Source organism: Pectinophora gossypiella, chromosome 5 (assembly GCF_024362695.1).
Source record: "Pectinophora gossypiella chromosome 5, ilPecGoss1.1, whole genome shotgun sequence".
Lineage (NCBI taxonomy): Eukaryota > Metazoa > Arthropoda > Insecta > Lepidoptera > Gelechiidae > Pectinophora > Pectinophora gossypiella.
In genome coordinates, this window is record NC_065408.1 from 10,398,926 (window position 1) to 10,425,664 (window position 26,739).

Below are 26,739 nucleotides of genomic sequence, written 5' to 3' on the forward strand. Positions count from 1 at the left end.
CTTGAAAAGCTGAAAAGTCTCATAAATTATACTTAATGTGAGACCTTTTCTACTACCTTAGTGACATTAATTTGCCCAAATAATATGTCCACTTTGAGACATTTGTGTTACGAGTAAACACGGTCCAAAGAGAATATAATCATTAAGTTTAACAAACTTAAGAAAGAAGTTGATCAGACCCGAAATGTTAGTCCCAACCCCACCGCTGGGCAAATCCAGACGTTACAACAGGAGCATCACTCCTGCATTCGTCACTCTATATATAAACACCAGACGCGTGTACGTTTCATTTGAACGCCGACAGCGGATGAGCATTGTTCTACCGATCGAATTACACAGAAACATACGATAACGCAACTGACGTCACACATTGGACACATTCACGTGTTGCACCGGCTTCTGACACATTTTTAGTGAAACGTGGAAGTGAAAATGTATAACAATACAAGTGCTACGCTGATGCTGCAAACCATCATGGTTTTAATGAACCAGAATAACACCGATGTCACCAACTTCCCCGCACCATATAGTGGTTAGTGCCTTTTATTTATACTTGAACATTATAATTTATTCTTTCCATTGCATGTTTAAAAATATCCCATTATTTACGTGTACCCGCGTAACTTTGTTGTAAGTAAAATGGCTTATTCATAACAAATATTATCTGATGCTCCGGAAGATTGTTGAAAACGATTGTGATGTTATTCAATTAGTCAAAGGCCAATGACGTATGTGGAATTCGCATTATGAGGAAAATTCATATTATTTATCATTGGGTACACTTGCAGGCCACAAACGCCGTCTTTCATTATTTTTTTCTTACTATCTTGACATCATCCCTTCATAATAACTATCTACTTCCTTATGTATTTATAACATAACATAGCATCACGCCGAGGGGTAGACATAGGTGTCTAGTAACTCCCAGTCCACGCCAGCTATGTTTAAGTCATGTAATAGGGGCGAGCCAGTGCCATCCGGGCACAAATCCTTGGAAAGTACGTGATATCAATTATCTGAAGTTTTCTTGTGAAAGTTGATGGTAGGGCTGGCAGAGGAAGACCGAGAAGGACTTACATTGACCAAATTGGAGATGTCCTTAGAAAAGGTTTAATAATACCTAGAAGTTTTATTTTTGTTAATTTTAAATATTTTTATTGTTTCATTATTGTCTCTTTTGATATAAGCAGTTATAATTTTTCATAGTGCTCTGTATTCTGTCCGTGTGTCCATTTTGTAAATCTTAACATAGGAAGTCGTACTCTGGCCCCTGCGATACAAGCTGAGCTTAGTGCAGGGACCGCCGCATAACTAAAGTAATTGGTCATATTATAATTGCCAAGATTTAAAATCATCATTGCCTGTATTTTTATTAATGTAAAATTGTAATACTACGTTCAATAAAGAAAGATTATTATTACGATCTACTCTGAAGCGGCGTGCGTGTATGAAGCGATTGATGAATGTGGAGGAAGCAAGAGAAGTGTGTCAGGATCAAAGCAAATGGAATTCTAGTCTGGGTAAGCAGTTACCCCGGTGGGAAATAGGCGTGAGTTTATGTATGTATGTATCAATTATATAATATGATCCAGTCACGAATTCAATCTCGTAAAGTCGAATTTATTTGAGTCCAAACTGAGTTTCGAACCCGTGACGCTACGATGTTCTGAGTCACCGTTCTCCGTCCAGACCTATCACAGATTGTTATCACGAATTGTTGCACGCATTTAAAGTGCTTCACTAATAAAAGGGTATGAATTGATTACTTTTCCCTGTTTATAGATAGATAAAATACTTTATTAAGCACAATGGACACAAAATATATCATGACTATAAATATATTATATATTTATATATCATGGCTATAGATTGTTTTGCTTCAAAATAATCATGATTTTGAAGTCATTATCAATACGCACAGATCATAATCTCCGTAAAGTAACCCGTATGCTATCTAAATAAGATACGGTACAGTAATAACACACAATGCAATGTAAAATCAAGATAATCAAGTAACAAGTCTTTTCTTCACTGTTTTTTATATACTTTGTGGCGATCTGTGTTATATTCACTATTTTTACCAGACTGGCACAGATAAACGAAGGGATTATGACTCTTACTAAGATAACTTAGGTTTACAAAGTTTAGTTGACGAAAAAAAATATAATACTTCTATGATTTGTGAATGTACTTAGTTTGTTTGCTTCAAAATTAATATAAAGTCCCTTTGTTCTAAGCTAGCCCCACTATTTTCCCCACTCTTCCTAAAGAACAACTTTTTATATTTACGTATAATAAAAAAATATTACATTATGGAAACTTTCTCGTAATTAATTTTCATTAGGAAAGTTTTTTTAAGTAAGTTGAATTGTTTGAGTTTATGTTTGCGTCAAATATAATTGATATCTCGTGGATTCCAAGTTATGTGCCCGGTTAATGGCAACAGGCTCACTTTTTATTACATGGGACTGAAACATAGCTGGCGAGGAGTGAATCTATTACAATACCCCGCTGCCTACCCCTTCGGGTACAGCCGGGATGCAATTTTGTGTTGAATTAATGCAGTTTAACACATTGACAGTCTCCATACAAAATGTTTTGACTTCCTTGTAAGTCCCGCATATTACTTCAACCTTTGCTAAGTTATCCAAGTGGAGCACCCGCCCTTAGTGAGTACTTGGTCGTTTCTTAGTGACCCATGTATGGTCATGGACGTATGGAGCTAGTCTGTCATGACTCGTATATGGATCACTGGATTGTAAACGTGTTCTTTTTCTATCGTTTGGGTTGTGAGGTGAATTACCAGCCTCATCAACCCTGGTGTCAGGGTTACTATTGAGTCGCCAAAGGCCCCTGACATGGCTCATGTAACGACTACTTACTTACATCAGTAAGCAGTAACCGGGACCAGTGGCTTGCCGTGCCTTCCGAAGCACGGATCATCATACTTTTTGGACGATCAGGTGATCAGCCAACAACGTGTCAGCGGTGTCAACGTGTTAATAACCATGCGCTGCCTTCAACTGAATAAGTTTCGTCTTTGCAGAAGATATGGAGTTTGAGCGGTGCTATGGGATGTACGGGTGTTTCTCCAAGTCATACCCCTGGACGGATAACAGACCTGACAACTACTTTCCCGCTCCACCAGAAGACATGGGCGTGAGGTAAGGAATTACGACGATTTATCTATTACATCTTAATTGCAATTTTCATTAACACAGTTGGTTCGACGATTATAGACCGCGATACGGTTCACCACCTATCATGTTAATCTACTTCAATTAGAAAAAAAGAAAGAAAGAAAGTAGACAGTCGTGAGCTTATGTTTATGTTGTTATACAGACTATGGTTACAAATACATTTATTGCACTCAAGTAAGATAACACTTACAATATGACTTACGTTTGCCATTTTTTGTATGCACATACATACATAAACTTACGTCCGTAATTTCTAATGAAGTGGACACTGCCACAAGTAATCAAAGGCAACTCGGAGCCACTGGATTATCGAATATGATCTTCATCGAGTCCTAGAAAAACTTACCAATATCTTTACTGTTTTTTTTTTTCAATCCCATTAAACTGACCAAATCTCCCTTATAGACAGATGTCCACAATACACTTCCTGTAGGTAATAAAACATAAATAGCCACACATAATTATGTTAAGTTCCAACCTCATTAAAGTACATTAAACGCAACTTGATACCTTTCTATCACAAAGATAAGCGGACATAGCATATGCCACTAGCAACACGCAAACCTTCATGATAGACACATATTTAAAGCATGATTTGCTAATTCAAAATTAAAGACTATATAATTTTTATTTATTTTTGATGGAAAATTTTTGTATCAATAACTACAATCTTACGTGCTAAAGGTAAGTGGCGATGAGTTTCAAATAAAAAAAAATCCACTATCAGAAAGTAAGAGTAACTCAGTGATCCACAATTCATAATTATGGACTTTTATATATTACAATTCGCGTCATGTTATGTAAGAATTACATATTTATTCCATGACGCCATATTAAGCTTTCAGCTGCATATACTTACATAACATAACCGCATAATCGCAGCATATACAGGTGTTGGTGACATCGTAACGAATACTGAGGGGGATGATTCACACTATGATTCTGAGTTAATATCAAGTGGAATTTTCCGTCGCAAAATTCATATATTTTTTTATTATTTTCAATTTTATACTTTTGTGATGGAAAATTCCACCTGATATTAACTCAGAATAATGAGCTGAATCATCCCTATCAGTATTCATTACGATGTCACTTACGCTCCATTCAGGTACATACAGGTAGCTATACAAGTAGTAATCATGGTCTGACATCTCTCAAAGTTTTCGTTACGATGTCACTAACACCCAGTATACACCCGGTCGCGGGAAGCCGCTGGATGCGGGCAGCGCAGGACCGATCGTCGTGGAGATCCTTGGGGGAGGCCTATGCCCAGCAGTGGGTGTCGTACGGCTGATGATGATGAACACCCGGTATATCCACCACATCGCTACTTAAGACCAGGCTCGATCGTGGTCAAACGCGCTCAATTTTTTCCATAAAAAAACTGATAAATCTCTCAGCCGCTTAGACATCTTCCCAGATCCCGGGCATAACGTAAAAACAGAAGGATTGTGTCCTTTCCTGCATGATGGACCATTTATAGGCGATGGGCTGCTCACCTATAACCATAAGGTTCATCATATCCATCTTAGGAATTCGTATCATAATGGCTGCATATTGTTGTGGCTTAGGTCAACCTATTATTTGTTGACGTTTACGTGCTTATGTACGCTAGAATGCTAGTTTGGATTCGTGTTACACAACGCATCTTACTCGCCTTTCACGGCAGATATATCTGCTTTGTACAACCTAATCTTTCACTGAATGAATGGAGCTTATCATGAAAAAAATATAAGCGCATCTACCCGAAACAACTTTCCAAAACGTAAATCTTTTCATCACTGCAAGCCTAATGTGTGATATTTGCAACATAGATAGCTACTATTATAAAATTAATCAATAACACAACAACAAATTCTAGAAATAAATCCTTTGAAGTCCGTTTACTTTAGAGGGCGTTCTTGATAACTAATTAAAACAAAACAATCTAGTTCTATTTAAATTGTTTGTCTTGTTATTTGATATCACAGTTGACCTTTGCCCTTAAGAATAATAGGGAAGGCGTGGCACTAAGCATGCAATTTCTCGTAATCAGTGCAAATAAACAAATAAAAACATCTAACCGTAATACTGCACTTGTTTATGATTTGTTATCTGTAAGTTTCCTGCGTTGTTATTTCTGACGAGATCCGCTTTTATATACATTGTTTTGTACTTATTTCTCTGGGAGATAACGTTGGGGGCTCGTCCGTGACATCGAACACAGGCGAGACTAAACAATTGTTTACGTACACTAATTGCATCGTGACTTCGTGACGTCTATCTCGACTATGATAAGTTTATTTTTTAGTTGCATCGTCTATTTATCGCGTGGGCATAGGTTATTTCGGTATAATGACTCGGGAACATTCCGGATTCGTGTAATCAGTATTGAGAGAAAACGTTTAATTCAAATTGGCGATAAGTGAATGACCGGCTCTGACTAGGTGTAGGTGAAATAGGCGGTATCTGTTATTTTTTAATTTAAACGCGCTGAATACAAACACCAGATCATATTTAACGTTGCAGTCCCAACATTGGTATTTACATTTGGAACTGCTCAAGGTTACAGCTGATACGTAGTGTTTACCCGACAGCGCAAACAGGAGGGTTATACAAGTAGTACGTCTCGTGCCAGTCGAATGATACATTAAATTAAAATGCATTTACTTATGTATGTACTCCTAAATGCGTAAATAGTAAGAATAAAAAAGAGCGAAATCAAGGAATATTTTTCTTTTCAGATATGCAGCGTTTACCAGAAGAAACCGGAATATACCCGTGTTATTGCAAGCAAACGACACGGATAAGATACGCACCGCAAACTTCGACTCTAAAGGACCTTTCTACTTCATCTCCCACGGTTTCCTCGAGGGCGGACACAAAATATGGGTATATATTTTCCTTGTTTACTTTATTTACTATCGGAATCAGATTGTTTATTAATGATTTTCTCGGAATAATTAAGGCTGGTTTTGCTGGAGTTTGTGATAAGTAAACATGCCTACTGCATGCAAATATTATAATTACTTAGTCTATACGTCTTATCGAGACCCAAAACGCATTAGTGCCTAGTTGTACAGAGGTGGTGTAGAGAATTTTGCGGGACTTTGTATAAATGGTGCGTTTTATGTGGTCGCACCCGCATGTAAGGAAACTCGAACATCACCAAGGCGTCCGAATATTTTACTATGGATGTTGGCGCTATCTGGCGCATTTTCGAAAACGACGGTTCACGATGTGATCTGTATTATAACTGTATTCCAGTAACTGTAGCCTTATCTTTCTCTTATTTTACTACAGATTCAAAACATGGCCGATGCGTTACTAAACTTGGAAGCTAAACCTAGCTATCTCTTTCTGAGCATGGCTCCATCACAGCACAAGCTGAGCCATTTTCTTTTGCCCGTATTCGTAATATTCATAATTACCTAGTCCTTAAAGCAAATGTAAATTGTTACTGGCAATTTTCTTCTTATTTTTATTCTTTCTTTCATATGTCGTGGGTAAAGGACAGCACTAGTTTTTGAGCTCGAACTAAAGTAAAATTAAACTTTGTCCACCAGAATAAGCTATATTTATCTAAATCTTATTTTATTACAGGTCCAAAACATGGCCGATGCGTTGCTAAACTTGGAAGGTAACGACGGAGCGACGGTGTTCGTAGTAGACTGGCGGGGTGGCTCTCAGCCGCCGTACGGGCAAGCAGTCGCCAATATACGACTTATCGGCGTCATGACCGCTCATCTCATACATAGTATTTATGTAAGTACAGCGATCAATTTCAATTATTCCGTAAACAATATTACATTGTGTTGGAATGTCTTACAAAATAAATCGATCACAATTAAATTACAATTTAGGAATCACACTGAAATTTAAACAGTTTTGAGAGCAGGATATAGTTTTTTTTTTCGAATAAGTAAGTATATGTTAAGTTTAACAGACACTTAATAAACAATATAAATGGAGCAGCGTGATGGAGTGTTCCCAGCAGTAGGTAGGTGTTATATAGGCAATTTATGTTTATATTATCAGCGTGAGGTTAGGAGGTTTATTATCATTATTTATTATTGTCGCTTGAATTGAAAATACATGGTAATTATTATTAGTTCATCTTGCGATGGATATACCTTTCACTAGCCCAATTTGGAATTCTAGTTTTGTTAATTATTATTTGCAAATAAAACAAATGAATATGAACATTTTTATTGTTTTATTACAGGATGTGTTAGGGCTGTCACATTTGGATAATTTTCACTTCATTGGTCACTCTTTGGGCTCACATTTAGGAGGTTATTGTGGACACGCCTTGCAACGGGTATGTATATTACTTATGCCTACCTTAAAACTAAGTGCTTTTTATATTTATTAATTCTTCTATGCTTCAGTGAATAGCGTTCTGCTACTTGCCTTCCAAAGCTTGTCGTAAAGACGAACAATATTATATGGGCGATAGACTGGTTACCAGTCACCATATGGACATAATAATAGATTAGTTGACAAGTATCAAAATGTATGTATACGTTATTCATTACAGTTCGAAATTTAAACTAAACTCATAGACAAATTGTAAAATAGAATCGAAATTTGTTGAAATATTAATTAGTTACATCCATCCGAAAATCTTCGGATCTTTCTTTAAAAAACTTGATTTGGATAGCGGTATGTTCGCTTGGGCTTTCTTCTTCCACCTCTAGCACTTTTATCTGCTGCAGAAATCTTTAATATTACATATTATTATTTCTGGGCCCAGTAGTAGGACATATATAGACTATTTATGTTATGTATTGTTATTTCCAGAAATTCAACCTGAAGCTAGGCAGGATAACAGGGTTGGACCCCGCCGCGCCGTACTTCAGTAAAACTGTCACCCTGGTGCGCCTCGACCGGTCCGATGCCAAATACGTGGACATCATTCACAGCAACGCCATACCCTTGTATTTTTCTGGTAGGTAACCCTTGATTTCTATGTTTTGAGGGTAGAGTTGAGAGCTGACAGAAGACTTGAATCGACAAAGAGGACATTTAATAACTATGGTGGCTCTGCCTAACCCCAGTACAGTATAATATGTTAAATTAGCTTCTTTTTATCGAGTCCAGACTTATATAGTGCATTCCTAGTATTTGCTTATTTGGCATTGCTAGTCCGACCGCGTGAAGATTCTAGGGCAAAAAGAACAAGACATAAGGTGTCCCATGCTCTGAGGAACCGTTCTACACTTACACCTTCTTCTTCTATCGTGTGGATTGTGAGGTGGATTACCAACCCCATCAACCCTGGTGTCAGGGTTTGGTGTTGTTATTATGGCGGCTCACTACACTCACACCATAGAATAAGGAATAATACTACGTATAGAAACTCTCCGCTCTGAGCTAGGTTTACTTCACCCCCCCCCCCTTTAGTCTTCAACCGTATGGCGTTAGACGTCACACACACAGATGCGCGTGTACGATAACGTCAATGTGTAGTGTCTGTGAAAAACGGGTATCCGGGGTGTGCCCACACTCCTAATTGGAATCTCCTATAAATCCCTGGACAAGTTTTCCTTACTCCCGTCCACCTGGGTCGGAAGTCTAGCTTAACCAGCGGCACGCTATGATGGCCGTTTGGATGTTGCGCTCATCAAGTTTTGTATTAATTTACGTATAACTATATTGACGGAGCCAATTGCAGTACTTTATTATGTCAAAACGGCCATCATACCTATACATCATGCATAAACGGCCTCTGGCTAACTAACAACACAAACTCCATGATAATTAATTTCTCCCATCTTTTACCTGTCACATGTTTGCCATGTACAGTCATGAGCAATATAATGTACCCACTTCAGGACTCTGTCGCACTAACATATTTGACATTTAGTGAGACTTACAGTTCAATTTGTCAAAAAAGTTAATGTGACATGGTACCAAAATGTGTACATATTAATGCTCGTGACCGTACCTAGTTAAGTCAATACATGAACACCTGCTTTATCTTTCACAGGATTCGGTATGAGCGAACCTATAGGCCACGTGGATTTCTACCCTAACGGCGGGTCCACACAGCCTGGTTGTAAGAAAGCGAACTCTCCGACTACAGGAGTGAGCGATGATATGTATCAATCAGTGATCAAGTACGTCGGCTGCAACCACGAGAGAAGTTACGAGTATTTTACTGAGAGTATCGCTCCCAGCTGCCCTTTTATCGCGATACAGTGCGAATCTTATGATGTAAGTTGAATTCTAATCTATTATGTTATCATACCTTTTAGTAAGTATAGTTTTCTTCTTCTTATGGTGTGGGTTATGAGGTAGATGACCAACCTCATCAACCCTGGTATCAGGGTTATTATTGAGCCGCCAAAGGCCCCTGACATGGCTCATGTAACGTGTACATACTTACATCAGTAAGTAGTAACCGGGACCAACAGCTTAACGTGCCTTCCGAAGCACAGATCATTTTACTATCGGGCAATCAGGTGATCAGCTTGTAATGTCCAAACACAACTAGGGATCACAAAGTGATTTTTGTGATACGTCCCCACCGGAATTCGAACACTCAACCACTGGACCACAGAGGCCGACATTTGTTCGAGTATAGTTTTGAAATGCAATTCCACTTCTAATTAAAAAATCGAAACGCCTCGCAATTATGTTTCGTAAGGATTATCAGAAAGATATTACGATTAAAAAATAAAATTTGAGTTTACATTGGGTACCTATTATGAGGTTTTTAATTCAAATTTGAAATTTGTTTATCGGAAGTGCGGAAAAGTTTTGTTGAAGAAATGATCTATTTTTTTGACAAGTAGAGTAAGGGTGGGTTTCTACAGAAGCAGAGAGGACAGGAGAGAAGCGCAGATGTGCAGCAGTCGACCAATCACCGCGAGGGAGACATGTATCTATTGATCGATTCCGCAAGTTTCATTTCCTCGCTGCTTAAGTGGATACCTATCCTAATTTGTAAAATAAATTTCATTTTAAGTTTTTTAAGTTTTTTTTATGCTTTATGTATGAATGTTGCAGGCGTTCCTAGCAGGCAACTGTACCAGTTGTGACAACAAGCACTTCTGCATTCCTATGGGTTACCACTCGCATGGCATTTACAAGCGGCTGCTAGGCGCTGGCTACGTCGACTCTAACTCCAATGTCGCGCTCTATGCCATGACTGGGAGCTCTAAGCCATATTGCCGTAAGTCACGTTGTTTACACGCACATACTTATACATGGTGTTAGTTACATCGTAATGAAAACTTTGAGGAATGATTCAAACTATTTCAGACCATGATTCTAAGTTGATATCATGTGGAAATTTCCGTCACAAAATTGCTGAGAATTTTAGTAGTTTTTTTAATTATTTTCAGTTCCATAGTTTTTCTATACTTTTGCTATGAAAAGTTCCATTTGATTCCACTGCAAAGTAATTAAAATAACCACTAAAATTCTCATGAATTTTGCGACGGAAAATTCCACTTGATATCAACTTAGAATCATGGTCTGAAATAGTTTGAATCATACCTCAAAGTTTTCGTTACGATGTAAGTTTCGTTTCGTTACGAGACTCAGAGTCATGGCTTGAATCATCCCCTTTAGTCACTAACACCCATACCCATACCTGTACGTACTTGTACGGGGTGTAAGTGACGTTGTAACGAATACTGAGGGCGATGTTTCAGCTTATTATTCTGAGTTAATATCAAGTGGAATTTTCCGTTGATGAAGAGTTGATGATGTCGATCATTGGTCACCTGACCCACACGAGAGAATTCCATCTCGATCTTACGGGGCCGAAAATAAAATAATATAATTAGGTAATGAAAAATAAAAATAATTCTAACGGCTATTGATACATGTTAAACTATCAAACGGGTTGGTCGAAACACGACCACCAACACCAAGGGTTAGTGAAGACATGTACCCAGTAGCGGGAGCGATGATAGGCTGTTTACGCGAAGGCAGTTTGTCCCTTTTGGGAAAACATGTAGTGTAAACTTTATTGGTGCATTATATAGGTACTCATATTATTCTCATTCCCATGTAATAAACTTTTCATTATTACGTTAATGTTCTTCTTCTTATCTAGCCTTTAGTTAATGTGTACGTATAATACTTTTTAGGGGTACATTATGAAGTGAAGCTGTCGGTATCGAACTCAACAGAGAGTCGCGTGCACGGCCCCGACGTGGGCCGCATCGCAATCACGCTCGTCGACCGGAACGGAAACAGGAGTAACAGCAAAATGCTCGATGACGAACAGTGAGTATTGCACTTAGAAACATAAGTTATCACTTATCTATTACTTAAAGACTGGTAGCACTTTAAACACGCTTTCGTACGATTAAGATTTGTTCGTAAATGTACGAACGATCACGCAAGAATAATTTTAATGTGGAATGGAGTTTGCAGCGTCTTTTCCCCGTCTATACAGGTTGTGAGAAGCTGCAATAGTTTTAGGGATGAGACGTTCGTTTTGTAAAAAATGACGATTCAAAGTGTTACCTACTGAATAAAGATATTTTTGAATTTGAATAAAATTTGTACACTCAGTTGCTCGTAATAGGACAGTAATCGTACGTACACTCACTAGCGACTGGCTTAATACTTTCAGGAAGACTGCTGACGAGTCCTTAACCATTAATAATAGTTTGACACGTGGATATCGGCTATACATTACCCTTGAAATAATCGACTTTAAGATAAAAATACTGACCCACTGGCTTAGATGACTAAACCTTTACCCAGAGGTTCCATTTTATAATGTAGACAAGGAGTAAATACGGATTTCTCGAAAGTTCCACACACACAGGGAAGTTAATATAGTTCAGGCGACCGCAATCATGACGGTCGTTAGAAGTAGTTACAAGTGAATGAATATAAATAGAAATACAAAAGCAACGTTGAACTTGATTGTATTTTTAAAGAATGATAATTTAAATAAGTTGTATATTTACAAACCCGGCACGTTTTACAAAACTACCTAAATAGAAATAGTTTTCCTATGTATTTGTTTACCATATTGAATATTCCATGACAATTAGTGTACTATAAATAGATACGACCCGGAATTCTTAATAAACTATTTGTAAACATTTTTTTACGGTTTGACGTCAATAATTAATGATAATTGTTATCAACGTTTTCCCGCATCATAGTGTTTCCAAATATTTACTTATGCAATTGATAAGCAATAAAAAGTGACGACCTCCGTGGTCCAGTGGTTGAGCGTTGGGCTCACGATCCGGAGGTCCTGGGTTCGATTCCCGGTGGGGACATATCACAAAAATTACTTTGTGGTCCCTAGTTTGGTTAGGACATTACAGGCTGATCACCTGATTGTTCGAAAGTAAGATGATCCGTGCTTCGGAAGGCACGTTAAGCTTGTTGGTCCCGGTTACTATTTACTGATGTAAGAAAGTAGTCGTTACATGAGCCATGTCAAGGGCCTTTGGCGGCTCAATAGTAACCCTGACACTAGGGTTGATGAAGTTGGTATTCCACCTCACAACCCACACGATAGAAGAAGAAGAATAAAAAATAATATGTAGGTATCTTAAGATTCGTTTATCCACGTGTTACAAAAATGTGGGTAATTAAATCAAAACATTGTGCACGCGTACTTATACATAATGCTTACGAATATGTATATTATAATATCTGCTGTCAAATTATTCAATGTTTAACGCAATATAGTGTGGTTAACGTTTGGTTATGCCTCAATGAACAAACAAGAATATGTTTCAAAAGTTGATTAAAAATAACGGAACACTTGTCACTTATTTGCTCTTTTCTTTATCTTTCCAGAAAATACTACAGGCCAGGTGACGTAGAAACCAAGATGGTGGCAGTCAAAGATACAGGTTTCCCGCCATTATCCGTCATCGTCGAGTGGAAGTATGAGTCGAATCTCTTCAACCCGATCACGTGGCGGTTACTCAAGTCCCCCAGTATCTACATCGACTACCTTAAGTTGTCTTCCATTGAGTATAATACTGAGTAAGTAATTTATATTATTACGGTGCTTCTATTTCTTAATGTCCCTCGGCTATCGTAATTCCGACTACAAAAGAGTGTTAATTTTCATTATCATCAATTGGCTACTTGACAGTTTTTGGATAAGTATTATAAAAACTACAATTACTTATTTTATATCTCCAAAAATATTTTATTTTCTCGAAAATGCTTTATTTAATAGAAAAAAAAAAGTCATTTTACTTCAATTATTTTAAATACCGCGCGAAAACCGTTGGTCACGTGACATTTTGGCTAGTGACGTCACATTTCAACAAACAAAGAAACTGTCAAACAGTATAACTTAAAACCTGACAGATAGTTATTGTTTATTTTGTGAATTGTGACGTCACACGAAGCTCAATCATGGCCGCTCGTGTTTAGGGTTTTGTAATACACATTTTATAAAATAAAATATCGAAAAATGATCTTAATAAAAAAAAAACTATTGGATAATTATCGTTAAAAGATAAACTACCGTATCCGACATATTTCATATTTTATTGTGACAACTATCAAGTAGTCAATTGTGTAGATTTAAGTCTGATTTTAGTAAAAACCAAAAAACAGATACCATTTATGTTTATAATTTGTTTTTGTTTTTCTAGCATCACTGTCTGTCCGAAGATGAACAAACCTGTGGTGGCAAACATGCCCACTATGATGAAGACCAAATATTGCAAGTTAAGGAAATAGAAATAAATAAAAATATACATTAGTAACTTAACCTCAGGGACGCTCTCTTTGTACCAGTAACAAGACTTGAAAATGTTGGCACAGATTAAAAGAGTCCGGTAATAAAAAAAAACCTGTGTCATGCTTTTCATCGTCTTACTTAAATCAATGCAATGTCGTTTCTAAAAAGTATTATAGAAGTATTTTTAAATGTACACGCGATATATTTTTATAACTCGTAATTAATGTAAATTACTCTTGTATAGTAACAACTAGAACTTAGATTGTAATTCATCGTAAATAATTATAAGATTGTAAAGTAACAATTTAATCTCTTTTACATTAATTATATTATACATTACAAAAATAAATTATTTTTTAAATAGTGGTAATGTGGAATTTTATTTTTAACCAGTTTGAAAACGTCAAACAGATTGATTTGCTTCTTAATGATTGGGAATGGTAACACATGAATGGGTAACTTGGTCGAAGCCCATGAAATAAATTATCCGCACCGCACGCGGCATTAATTACTTGGCTTCACAATACATTACACTTCATAGACAAATAAGTGGTGAATTATGGAAGAACGGGTGAAATAGTGATGTAAATTTTTCGGATTATCAACCAGTATTGTAGTAGTAAGATCATCCCTCGATTAGCGTTATTTACGAAAATAATAATTTGAAACTTCAATTTCTGAACGTAAATTCAGTTGACGTTGACAGTCAATGACATTGACAACTGTGGTGACAGTGACGTTTGTTGATAAATGTGGAATGTTGCGGGTTTGGAGTTAAGTGAATTCATAATTATTCGATTCCATACGTAATATTATTGGTTATATCACACCCTTCGATTGTCAAGTGGGTTGATACCTATAGAACTCGGTCAGTCTTACACAATGGGGGATTCCAGAAAGAAGAAAAAGTTCTACTTTCGGAAACGACGAAACAAATACTTCTTGGAACCCGGCTTCAGAGGCTTTTTCTGCACGTGCAACTTCAGAGAAAAAGAATGTGTGAAAGAAGTGTATAACTTGCTGAATGAGTACGCTGATAGACTGTATCCCGGGTTGGAGAGCGAGCCACTGGCCGCACCCGCTGCCGACCGGTCAGACTCCGAATCCGAAGACGAGACTGATATTGGAGACCAGCTCCGACGAGAGTTGGACTCTATGAAGAAGGACTCACAGAAATCTCTGAAGCACAAGCGCTTCCAAGTAGTCGAAACTGGTGCGTCAAATTGTATCTTCATTAAAACTAACCTACCTAGTCCAGAAGAGCTGACCACCGCTATCATCAAGGATCTATACACGACACGAATACAGAAGACGAGGCATGTAATGCGTCTACTCCCTATAATGGCAACTTGCAAAGCAAACTTGCCAGATATCATGGAGTGCGCGGGGAAACTGTTTGACAACTTCTTCTTGAAGGAGCCATCAACATTTGCTGTGATCTTTAATAAGAGGTTCAACAGCAGTGTATCACGGGACCTCATCATCAAAGAGCTGGCGGAGCTGGTAACTCTCAAGAATGCAGACAATAAAGCCGATCTGAAAAACCCTCACCTCTGTATTATAGTTGAAATAATTAAAGGCATTTGCCTATTGAGCATTGTGGACAATTATTTTATGTATAAAAAATATAATTTACATGAGCTATGTAAAGAGGAAACCACTCCTAATGATACTGAAGGGACCCAAGCTAAGAAATTCAAGAGTGATGTGGGGCAAACAGATGGTCAAAGTGAAATTCAATAGAATATTGTATGATACTGTTACTTTATGTAAATGTAATGTAAATGTAGTCCAACTTCTAGGTTGTATAAGTGGCCCCAATACCAACTTTGCACCAAATTTTCCTATTTAAAAATGATGTCTATTTAAACATTATCAACTTTTTTCAAATTATACATGTGACCAAAATTCTAGTTTTATTATTATTGAAAATTCCTCAACATCCCTGGCAAATACAATAAGCATTGTTTAAACAGAAGCTGTTGAGTAGGTATTCATTAGTCATTGCTGGTTATGCAATATAAATCAATAATGTTATGTAACTGATAAACACCACACAATATTAAGTTGTGTAACATCCAGTAGGTGGTAGGTATTTGTTACATAACAAAGGCTTATTCTGTTTCACTTGTGAACGAACCATCACAAAACCTTTAGTAGATAGAAGGTTGGCTGTGCAACCTTTTCCACGCAGTAGTGTAGGTCTCGGTCAAGAGAGGGCGCTATTAGTTCGTTCAGAGTGTATTTCGTACACCTCCGATTTCCCGCGATTTTCTTCTATAATCCGTAAATTATTTAATTACGATGTTTCTTATTGTATTTACCTACCAAATACAACAATAACTACCTAATTCAACGTTTCAAATTGTCCAATCAAGTAGGTAGGTAGATAAATACCTATGAACAGTTAGTTTGTTTTGTTTTTATGTTGTAGGCAAGTTAGGTAGGTAGGTCCTATAATAATTTAGTAAGTGTGCCTAAGTGTAATGCATGGCAGACTAATTTACAGTATTTAAGGTCAGCTAATTTTTACTTTTAATTGTTTTCTGTTTTCAATAACCCCCGATATTTTTATTTGGCTCTTATTGAACTCCAATAAAACTGTTGTCCTTTCCTAAAATGCTTGATTGTCGGAGCAGCCAATTAAAACTTTGTAAGGGTTCCCCAATTGGAATTAGGCCAAAACACATCTCCATCGTAATAAATCGTCCGCCTTGATAGGAATACGTTTGCAGAATTATTCTGTCTTTGATTAAGGAAGAACGCGTGATAAATAAACTAAGATGGGGTTTTATTATGAACGACTAAATAGAGAAGTGATGATTGGAGAACGATTAAGTGGGGTTGATAGACGTAATCCGAAGCGATTTCAGCGTGCCGGACATCGACTTCATTTGCAAAAGTCATAAATCTCATGGCGGCGTTACTTAAATCCAATAAGAATTCGTGTCTAATTCGAGTCATGCAGCAGTGGACATCAGCTAATGACATCCCTTGACGGTCGTTAGGAATGGCTGCTCGTTTTATTTTTTCCCTTGAGTGACTTACTCAGCGAGTTTCCTTTTTCAACGACGTTTTTACTTGGCAAATGAAAAATTCGTCAATGTCGAATCGCGGAATTGTCGCCGTGGATTTATTTACTGAATTTTGATTTAACTGAGTAAGATCTAAAATTGAGAAACATTTTCTGTCTGCTGCATATCGCAATTCTATATTCTCAGTATAAGTAAAGCGTGCATTTCATCGAAGCTCGGACATAAAACTGAAAATTTAGTAGCGAAACCAGTTGAAAATACAGTTGCTGTTCGAAGTCTGAATCTTAGTGATAAAGATGTGGGCTGTATGAGATGCTGATTTGCTATTGGTTGAAATAAATATTTCAGTAACTACTAATATTGTTAGAAGTGTTCAGTAACATTTAGAATCTTGTAAAATACTACGTACCTACCTACATATCTACCATGCATAGAAACAAGAGGTAATTCGATTTCATCGTTCTATATATTGTTGTATATAGGGATGAGGTAGGTATGTACCTACCTACCTACCTTATCGTGAATACAGGGATTATTAGTTCATTAGGAGTATTATTGGCTTGCCCGAAACACAGGCCCGTTGTGTGGAACTGCGTCATACTTATACCTACATCTCAAGATTGCAATAAATTGGAGGTAAGTAGGTATTCACGATTTTGATAACTTGTCAGCCCGACCACCGAGTATGTCGTAGAAGTAGACCAGACGACCACGTCAACCAGTCATAATGGGCTAGTGTCCATCATCCCTCCTAATTATACATAGATAAGCAGTCACCCGCGACAGGTTACGGCATGCGCAGGCGACGAATTAGGATGGTTTTTTGAACACGAAGCAATAAAGAGCGTGTACCCAGCGGGCACTGGCAGCGCCGACTTTTTGACCGCCGTGTGTATTGACAGTGTAGGATTCCCTTTGTTCTATCGTACGCCGCAAAATTGTCCGACCGTCCGACCCGACTAGATTTACAAACTCAATGTGGTTCATAATTATCTATATCAGATGTGGCTGCAAATGTGCGTTACACAGGTAATATACCTACCAGTTAGTAGGTATACGAAAGATAACTATAATTATGTGTGAAAAGTAATATAACATATTTTGTGCACGTAGAATATGAAACAATTTATACATTTATAGTGATAAGTAGGTACTTACATAGAAATTGCACAGAGTAGAGTAATAGCTTGTTTTATCTTTATACGACTTGAATAACATTATCTTTCGACCGTGACCGCATTATGTAGTTTACTTATATAGTACCTAATTACTTAGATATTTTCTGAGGTAAAAAGATTTTTTATAGCGTTGAACAAACACGAGTCAACGCTATCAAGGACACAATCATATAGGATAGATTGTATATATGTCACCGTAAAATTGTAAATAACGTTAGATTATAATCTATCAGTCTATCAGTTCACAATCTCGCGAGATAGATTATAATCTAACGTTATTTACAATTTTACGGTGACATATAAGTACATTCTAAACGGACCACACGTACGAGGTGAAGAGATGTCTGGGTAGGTAAGTAGTAGAGATGTACTCTACTAACCACGTACCCAGACACTAAGTATGTACTTAGTATAATATTTTATTCCAGGATTGTGACTCCGCTGATAGAGGCATAATACGTAAAACATCTTTATGGAATGCTGTGCAACTTTACTGAAAAAGGTGATATAAATTCTAAATAAGTACGTAGTGCTATTAAGATAGTGTTCTAGGTATAAAAAGCAAGCTCCTATTATTGTTTCACACATTCATAAGAAGTAGGTAGGTACGTGTTTATATATGTCGATGTATAGTGAGCCACACTTAAGCTCGCTTGGACGTCGGAATAACAAGCACGGAACGGACACGGGCAAATCCAACCCAGGCCCGGATTTGTAACTGAGTGTGGCTTATTGTGCTCACTTGTACATAATGCGAGCATGGGCAAACACTCCAGCTTCTGGCTGCATATGCTATGCGGCTTTGCTTCCTTAATGGTCAAGTTTTATTTGAAAATATAAGATTCATACATACAAATACATAATCTCACGCCTATTTCCCACCGGAGTAAGTAGAGACTATGGAATTCCATTTGCTTCGATCCAACATAATTCTCTTGATTCCTTCTACATTCATCAATCGTTACATACACGCACGCACGCCGGCTCAGAGTAGAGTTTACTGTACCTTTCCTAAGGACATCTCCAATTTGGTCAATGTACAAGATGTAATGTGTGTATGTTGTTATAAGATTTATATTTGTAACTGGCGCTAAAAAGTTGTGGGAGCACTTGCCAGTCCTGAAAATGCACGATGAAAACCCTCACTGTTCTTCATTTGTCCGGCTAAGTAGTGAATGCCATCCCAGGCAAATTGCCAATAAGCGTTGTCAAAAAAAAAGTTGAAAAGGCCAAGCTACGTGCTTGTTTCATCGTAACTACTTAGTAGCTTAGGCTGTATATATGGAGCATTCCACACTGTTGTGCGGGACGTTCGTACGTTATTTTCTGTTTGATGTACATTAAACATTTACTTCGGAATCCATCTGATTTGTACACCGCGTTCGTAACAATATAACTTTGAACAATTATGTTTGATAGTTCATCTAATTATACTTAATCCAAAAGTTATTATAAAAGTTAGCGAAACAGCCAAGCTTTCGATTCCTCTTAATTAATAGCGAATTGGTAATGTCTAACGCAACATCTTTTTTCCATTGGTAGATGACAGTCGAAGGAGAAAAATGTCTTAATATATCGTTAAGGCAAAAGATACGATAAAATAATCTCAGATAAGTAATTAATTCAACATTAGTTTTTTTACCTCCACATGGAAAACACAAATCGATCACGAAATGCTATTTAATTTAAAAAAAGTTTCCATTTCCTGTTTTACGGTATACACGTCACTCAATTAGCCGAGCCGCGTGATGCAATTTTTCAGCACATAAATGCCACCAATGACGGGATATCGGAGCGCGTTGTCAATTACAACCGGCAATTTGTTCCGTCAGTTTGGAACACGACTTCGTCACCCACTACCAACACACATAACCATATTGGTGTAAATTATATGCTGACATTATGACTTTTGGCGGCTCAATAACAACCCTGATAGGGAGAGGTTGGTCTTCCCCCTCACAGCCATAGATCAGTGCTCACGACCATTACCGACGAAAGAAGAAGAATTCAATATATTTATACCTATGTTTAGGTCAAGTTCGTAAGTTATTCGGATCGGCAGAGCATCAAATCGTCAGGCGACAACTAACAGCTCGTGGTATTGACATTAATCTTCATCTATTGTGTGGGTTGTGAGGTCGATTCAGTTACCGTGGTGTCAGGGTTATTACTGACATGGCTCATATAACAACTAACTACATACTTACTTACAACAAAAAAAAGTAACCGGGACTAACGGCTGCATGTGTCTTCCGAATCACGGATTATCTTAATTCCGAACAATCCGATGGTCAGCCTGTATTGTCCCGACCAAACTAGGTATCACAAACTGATTTCTATGATAGTTTTCCACCGCGATTCAAACCTGAGGCCTCCGGATCCAGTCCAAAGCTCAACCGCTGGATAAATTCTCATACTAGGTTAGTTGAAGTATCATTTTAAAGATTTGTCATATTACTTAGACTCGTATAGCAAGTTCCTTCTGTAGAGTTGCGGTTCTGCTCACCCCGATTGTGTAACTTATATCTGATACTTACCTCGGAACCTTCAAACGGTGTAATATGCAATTAAGGCAGGTACATACGCATACGGGCAAAATAAGTGTCAATTTCGACTCACAAGTGGAAACGAGAGACTGTAACTGATACTGTTGATCGCTTTATTGCTTCAGTATTACTATGAAAGATTTTATTATTTTCGTTCAGTGGGATTTATTTCAAAAGCCTTTCTCTTTGGATTATAAAATGCGCACACTTTAAAAATCTCGAGACACTCGCGCGGGCAGTACTCAATCGTTGCTGTCAATTCGTTTTGTGGGGAACCTTTTAAACTGGTTTCATATTACCAAGCAGACGTTTCATATACTTATGTGGCTACAAGGATAATTTAGAATGTTTCACGCTGCATCTAACCTTGGTAATTTGTCACAGCTTTATTTAACCTTGTAACGTCATGATGTCCAGACACAATGGTTAAACAATTGGGTTTGGATTTAAAAAGGATATTAGGCCCCTGCTTCTGTGTTGCATTTGTGCGCCGCGCTGTCGGTGCACCGCATCCGCGGTGATACTGACACGTTTGCGGAGCATATCGTCGGTGAGCCGGCGGTAAAACGCCGGTTCAATATCAAAATCCTATCGCGGTGCTCTTCAGTGAGTGTCTAGATGGGTCGAAATTTTACTCAAAAAAAAAACTTCTATCATGTGAGATGTGAGGTGGATTACCAACCCCATCAACCTTAGAGTCAGGGTTACTATTGAGCCGGTAAAGGCCGCTGACATGAGTCATGTAAAGACTCATCATCTCCTTAGCATTATCCAGTTTTTCACCTAATCTGAAGATTTGACAGGTCCAGTTTTTTACAGAAGCGACAGGCAGCCCTGTCTGACCTTCTAACCCACGCGTAGGGAAAATCAGCCCAATACTGGTTAGGTCACAATACCTCCGAAAATGCATTTCTCGGGAATGTGGGTTTCGTCAAGATGTTTTCCTTCACCTCTAAGCACGTAATAATTATTTATGATCCAAACATGAGTTGGAAAACAAATTCGACAATTATTGGTTTATGTCTGTGCTGGATTCGAACCTGCGACCTGAAAGTGAGAGGCAAGCGTTCTACCAACTGGGCTACCACGGCTTCGAGTCATAGAAAGACTACGTACTTACAACAGTAAGTAGTACACCTTACGACTAATAAAGTAGGTGGAAGTACTTACATGTTCTACCTGATTCTTTCATTCTTCTTATCGTGTGGATTGTAAGGTGGAATACCAGCCTCATGTACCCTGGTGTCAAGGTTATGATTGAGCCGCCAGAGGCCCCTGACATGGCTCATGTAACGATTACTCACTTACAACAGTAAAGTAACCGGGACCAACTGCTTAACGTGCCCTCAGAAGCACGAATCATCTTACTTTCGGACAATCCGGTGATCAGCCTGTAACGTCCTAACCAAACTAGGGATCACAAAGTGATTTTTGTGATATCTCCCCATCGGGATTCGAACCCGAAACCTCCGGATCGTGAGTCCAACGCTCAACCACTGGACTACAGAGGCCGTTGGAATTAATTTACTGGGTTTTCAATAATGATTGCAAGAATGTAAGATGCCCGTTCGAATATTTCGGATTCTTAGAACGAACTCTTTTAAAAGAACTTGTCCGCCAAGTCTAAAGCGCAAAACACACAGAGGCGGTACTTACAATTCTATTAACTATTCCTTAGTTAAGTAATTAAGTGAAAAAACTGGAGAAAGGCCAAGATTGCGCGTTATTCATGAGCAGTTTAAGGTCTTAATGGGTACTGTCGGTTACTGGTAAACATGTAATTAAGTACTACTAATTGATTCAGCTTTGAATAAACAATAAAGCCGTATTATCTAACTCGTTACGTTTACCTACTATTTTTATATTTATTTAAAGCAACAAGCTAAAAACTACATATACTTGGAGCTCTTCAAGCATATTTTTTATCATAGAGAACTATAAATATAATTATTTATTATAAATTATTATTATTAATAATGAGCGAGCAAACATCATGCTTAGTATAATCAAAGTAGGTACTCTGTTTTATAACTATAGGTACCTGGGACCCTACCGGGTAAGACGACGGCGATTCTGACCTACTTAACTTAGTACCTTTATGTGTTATTTCATACATGGTATAGGAAAATCACATATTGTCAAAAGTGACAGCTAAGATATCAAGGTTAGCGAGGTTAGCCCAGCTGACGTCATCAAAAGCAGGGTGGTGCTTTGCAAGGAAATTTTGAACTTTTAGTAAAAGATTTACTTACAGTTTTAATGATTGTTTATATAAGTCACAAGTAATAGTTATTAAATACATTAGTCAGTAATGCACTTAATATTCAATAATAAAATTTATGTCCTTGGAATGTTTCTAAGTGGAGAGACACTTACGTTATCAAAGGGCAGTGGCGGATTGAGCATACCTGGTTTTCTTGTACCACGATTTCATATATTGAAAGTTAAGCACCTTTACTAAAATCACATTGTGATCCTAGTTTGGTTAGAACATTGCAGGTTTATGACCCGATTGTCCGAAAATAAGATGAGGCGTGCTTCGGACGGCACATTAAGAAGTACGTCCCTGCTACTACGCAATGTAACGACATGAGCCAAGTCTTAAGTATACAGACTCCAACTACACACCACGCTGCTCCTCTACGAGTACAGAATCACCCGTTCTGATAAAAAATAACCTTAAGGTCTGCAACCCAACACACAATATCATTCAATTCAACGTATATTCTATTTACTTCCTGTGTCGTGTGCTAAGAAATAATTATATTAAAGTAATTATCGTCTTTGTACTACGAATTACCGCAGCCCCGAAAAAGGTCAAACAACAGAGAGCGAAAAAGGTAAAACGAAAATGTGAAGTACAACTTTATTTAAAATAATCGCGCAGCTGAGTTGTTGTGATACGATCTTAGCACCTTTCCCAACAATTTAATAAGGGAATAGTAATCCTTGGTAGCTAAGTACGTCTTAGAGATGGCCGAAGGGTGTTTCGCGCCGGTCCCCTCATCAATATCCGTTTTGCCCGAGGTATTTTGACGTGGCCTTTGTCGGGCGTCTTGAGAATTTATTATCATACAAGTCAACTGCAGGACGACCTTAGCGACGTAGATAAGGACTGTTCCTTCCTTAGTGTAGCTGTGTTTATGTAATAGCACCAACATTGTCGGAGATATAACGATCTTACTTCTTGGTAAGTAATAGGGATGTACGGTACATCTCAAAGACTGGAACATCCGTCTTCATTTCTGATAGTTAACGCCTCAGTATGAGTGGAGATTATAAAAATAGCAAGCTCAGTTCTAAGTAATTATATCTTATCATTGCTTATTATTTTATTAGGCCTTGTCATTTATCCCTGGCACAACTTGTTACAATTTTCTAGAAGGAAGAAATCTGAGAAATTATTGAGGTCGTTGTATTTTTTCGATTGCTGCTGTTTTACTGCTATAATACGTATCACATGACCACACGCAGACAAACATATTGAATCAATAATAATAATAATAAATCTTTATTGCACAAACTTCACACAACAGCCTCAATGGTCTAGTGGTTAGAGCGTTGGGCTCATGATTCCCCATCAGGAATCGAACCCGGACCTCCAGACTTGTCGAAATCACTTTGTGAGGCTGTCCTTTGTTTGGCAAGGACATTGCAGGCTTGAATCACCTGATTGTCCGAAAAAGTAAGATGATTCTGTGCTTCGGAAGGCACGCTAAGTCGTTGGTCCCGGGCTACTAACCCATCACCTCCACCAACCCGCAGTGGAGCAGCGGGGTGGAGTATGTTCCATATCGTCTCCGGTTGATTGAGGGTAGGCCTGTGCCCAGCAGTGGGACATATACCTATAGGCTGTTTATGTGTATGTATGTATGCACAAACTTACAATAAGAAAATGACAATAGTCAGACGTAATAAAAACATGCGTAATTACAAAAATACAGATAGCAACAATGGTTAATTAAACAAGGGTCCCCAAACTAGGCTAAGCCTGTGTCTTGGGGAACTAATTAGTTAGTAGTACAATTTATCCTGAATTTAATTCATACTAATAATATACTAATACCTAATTAATACTTAATACAGGTAAGTATAAGAAAAACCATTTAGAAAAAAGATGTAATAGAGAAACATAAAAACATTATTACATATATACATACATAAACTCTCACAATTATTCTCTAATGGGGTAGGCAGAGCCATAAGCAATCAACGACCTTGCAGCCACTGTTGACTGAATTACTTACACCTGCATTATGTATAATCCAGTAGTTGAAGAATCCCGAATGCAAACTGTGTAAAAATAAATTATATAAGTCATTATCTATCTAACTAATGTATAGATATGTTTCAGGTTAAATAAATCCTTATTCTCAAAAGAAATTTAAGTACATTTCACTTCATGAGAACTTATAAACTATTTTAATGTATTAAACAAAATATAAAGTATGTTTCCTGTAAATATCTTTTTCTCCTATTTTTTGCTAAAGCTGTTTATGTAGATTATTGGACCTGTAATCTTTGAGACGTGAAGCAAGGTTTTCCACCCAAGAAGAGCTATAAGAATATCAAAGTTGCGTCCATCTGCGTATTCGCGTATTCCACCGCGTCGAAAACCGTTTTGCGGCAACTTTAGATGCGTTTTAGGGCCCATAAACACGACTGTAACACTCGTAACGATGTAAGACTGTTTTGTGACCGAGTTAACGTGGTCCTGTATACATACGAATTATGTAAGGTGAGGGTCTTGAGGCTATGCAGGCGAGAAGCGACACCTTTACACAGCGGAAATGTGTGGACAAAACATATTCTATACAAACGTAACATACACCTACTTTAGTTACTCTTCTGTCGACGATTAAACAGGGGGTTTAAAAAGCCCACATCGAAGCAATTCATCTAAAAAAGCAATAAGTATTTCTCTTTGACATTTCTTTGCATTGCGCACTTACTTTTATATGCGCAAATGTCAAATTGCAATATTGCTTTTTAAATGAATTGCTTTGCTGTGGCGTATTTAACTCCCCAGAACTATATTATTTTGATGGCTCAATTAGTGGCTATTTAGATGAGTAGTTAAGTCCGGTAGTGTGGGAGATTGACAACGGGTTTGTCGATTAGCGACGAGTGATTGTTCTGTTTTATAAGGTCGTAAACAGACGATATTTTGATGATTCATTTGCAAATTGATAAAATAGTTCGTTGCGAGTTGTAGCTAAAACAACGTCGCCGTCGTTGTTGTTGGTGTTGTGTTGTTGTTGTGTTGTCATGTTGTTGTTTTCAAAAAGTTTTTATGATATAAAAATGGCCAGTATTTGCTGTTTGCCGCTGGCAGTCCTACAAACGTTGAAGGTACATTGAAGGTTCACCCGAGTGTACAAGTTTTGTAATATATCTTTTGGGAAATTCCCAGAAGCCCTTACAACGGTGATTATCGTCTGTTTAATTATTCACATACTTACCCACACTTAGGTGCCCATTTAACATATAACAGTAAATAAAAATACATAAACAAGTACATTCCATCCAATTACAATTGTAACAACACACATATTATTAAAAACAAAACATAAAAAAGGGATAAAAAGCTATAAATAAAAATACAGTAAATTATATTTAGTTATTTCATATAAACTTAAATCAATACACTGGTAACAATTAAATTTTTTTTTGCATATTTTTGTACCAGCGATCGATATATTCAAAATCTAGGATGTAATGAGTATCTTAGACAGTAAATAGGTACTTAGCATGCTACCCAGTACAAATTCTGCGTCCACTCCACCACCAAGTGGACTTCAAGGGAATTTGAAGTGGATTTTTGTCTGCAGGAGCCTTGCGTGTTTTAAATTTCAGTCCTTTTTGGTGCGTACATCACGCGCCAAAAAGGACTAAAATTAAACCTAGTCAAATAAATTACGAAACGTCAAAATTTGTACGAAAATACTCGTGTGAGACGACATTGATCTATAATATGTTCTATACAGGGTGTTAGTGACATCGTAACGAATACTCAGAGGGATGATTCAGACCATGGTTCTTAGTTAATATCAAGTGGAATTTTCCGTCGCAAAATTCATGTTATTTTTTTAGTTTTTTTAATTATTT

The 26,739-nt window shown here is 37.5% G+C and overlaps 2 protein-coding genes across 2 annotated transcripts; both read left to right on the forward strand.

Annotated features, from left to right (window-relative positions):
- Window positions 1-271: 271 nt before the first annotated feature.
- Window positions 272-14,242, forward strand: LOC126367157 (pancreatic lipase-related protein 2-like). Its single transcript, XM_050010568.1, has 11 exons — window positions 272-532; window positions 3,047-3,164; window positions 5,924-6,071; window positions 6,783-6,944; window positions 7,405-7,500; window positions 7,983-8,130; window positions 9,172-9,398; window positions 10,194-10,359; window positions 11,285-11,423; window positions 12,969-13,160; window positions 13,784-14,242. The coding sequence occupies exons 1-11, from the start codon at window positions 433-435 to the stop codon at window positions 13,869-13,871; spliced, it is 1,584 nt and encodes a 527-aa protein (XP_049866525.1). The 5' UTR covers window positions 272-432; the 3' UTR covers window positions 13,872-14,242.
- A 349-nt stretch (window positions 14,243-14,591) lies between these two features.
- On the forward strand, window positions 14,592-15,780 carry LOC126367180 (THUMP domain-containing protein 1 homolog). The gene has a single exon (XM_050010601.1). It carries the CDS (start codon window positions 14,755-14,757, stop codon window positions 15,613-15,615), a length of 861 nt encoding a protein of 286 aa, XP_049866558.1. The 5' UTR covers window positions 14,592-14,754; the 3' UTR covers window positions 15,616-15,780.
- Window positions 15,781-26,739: the final 10,959 nt, after the last annotated feature.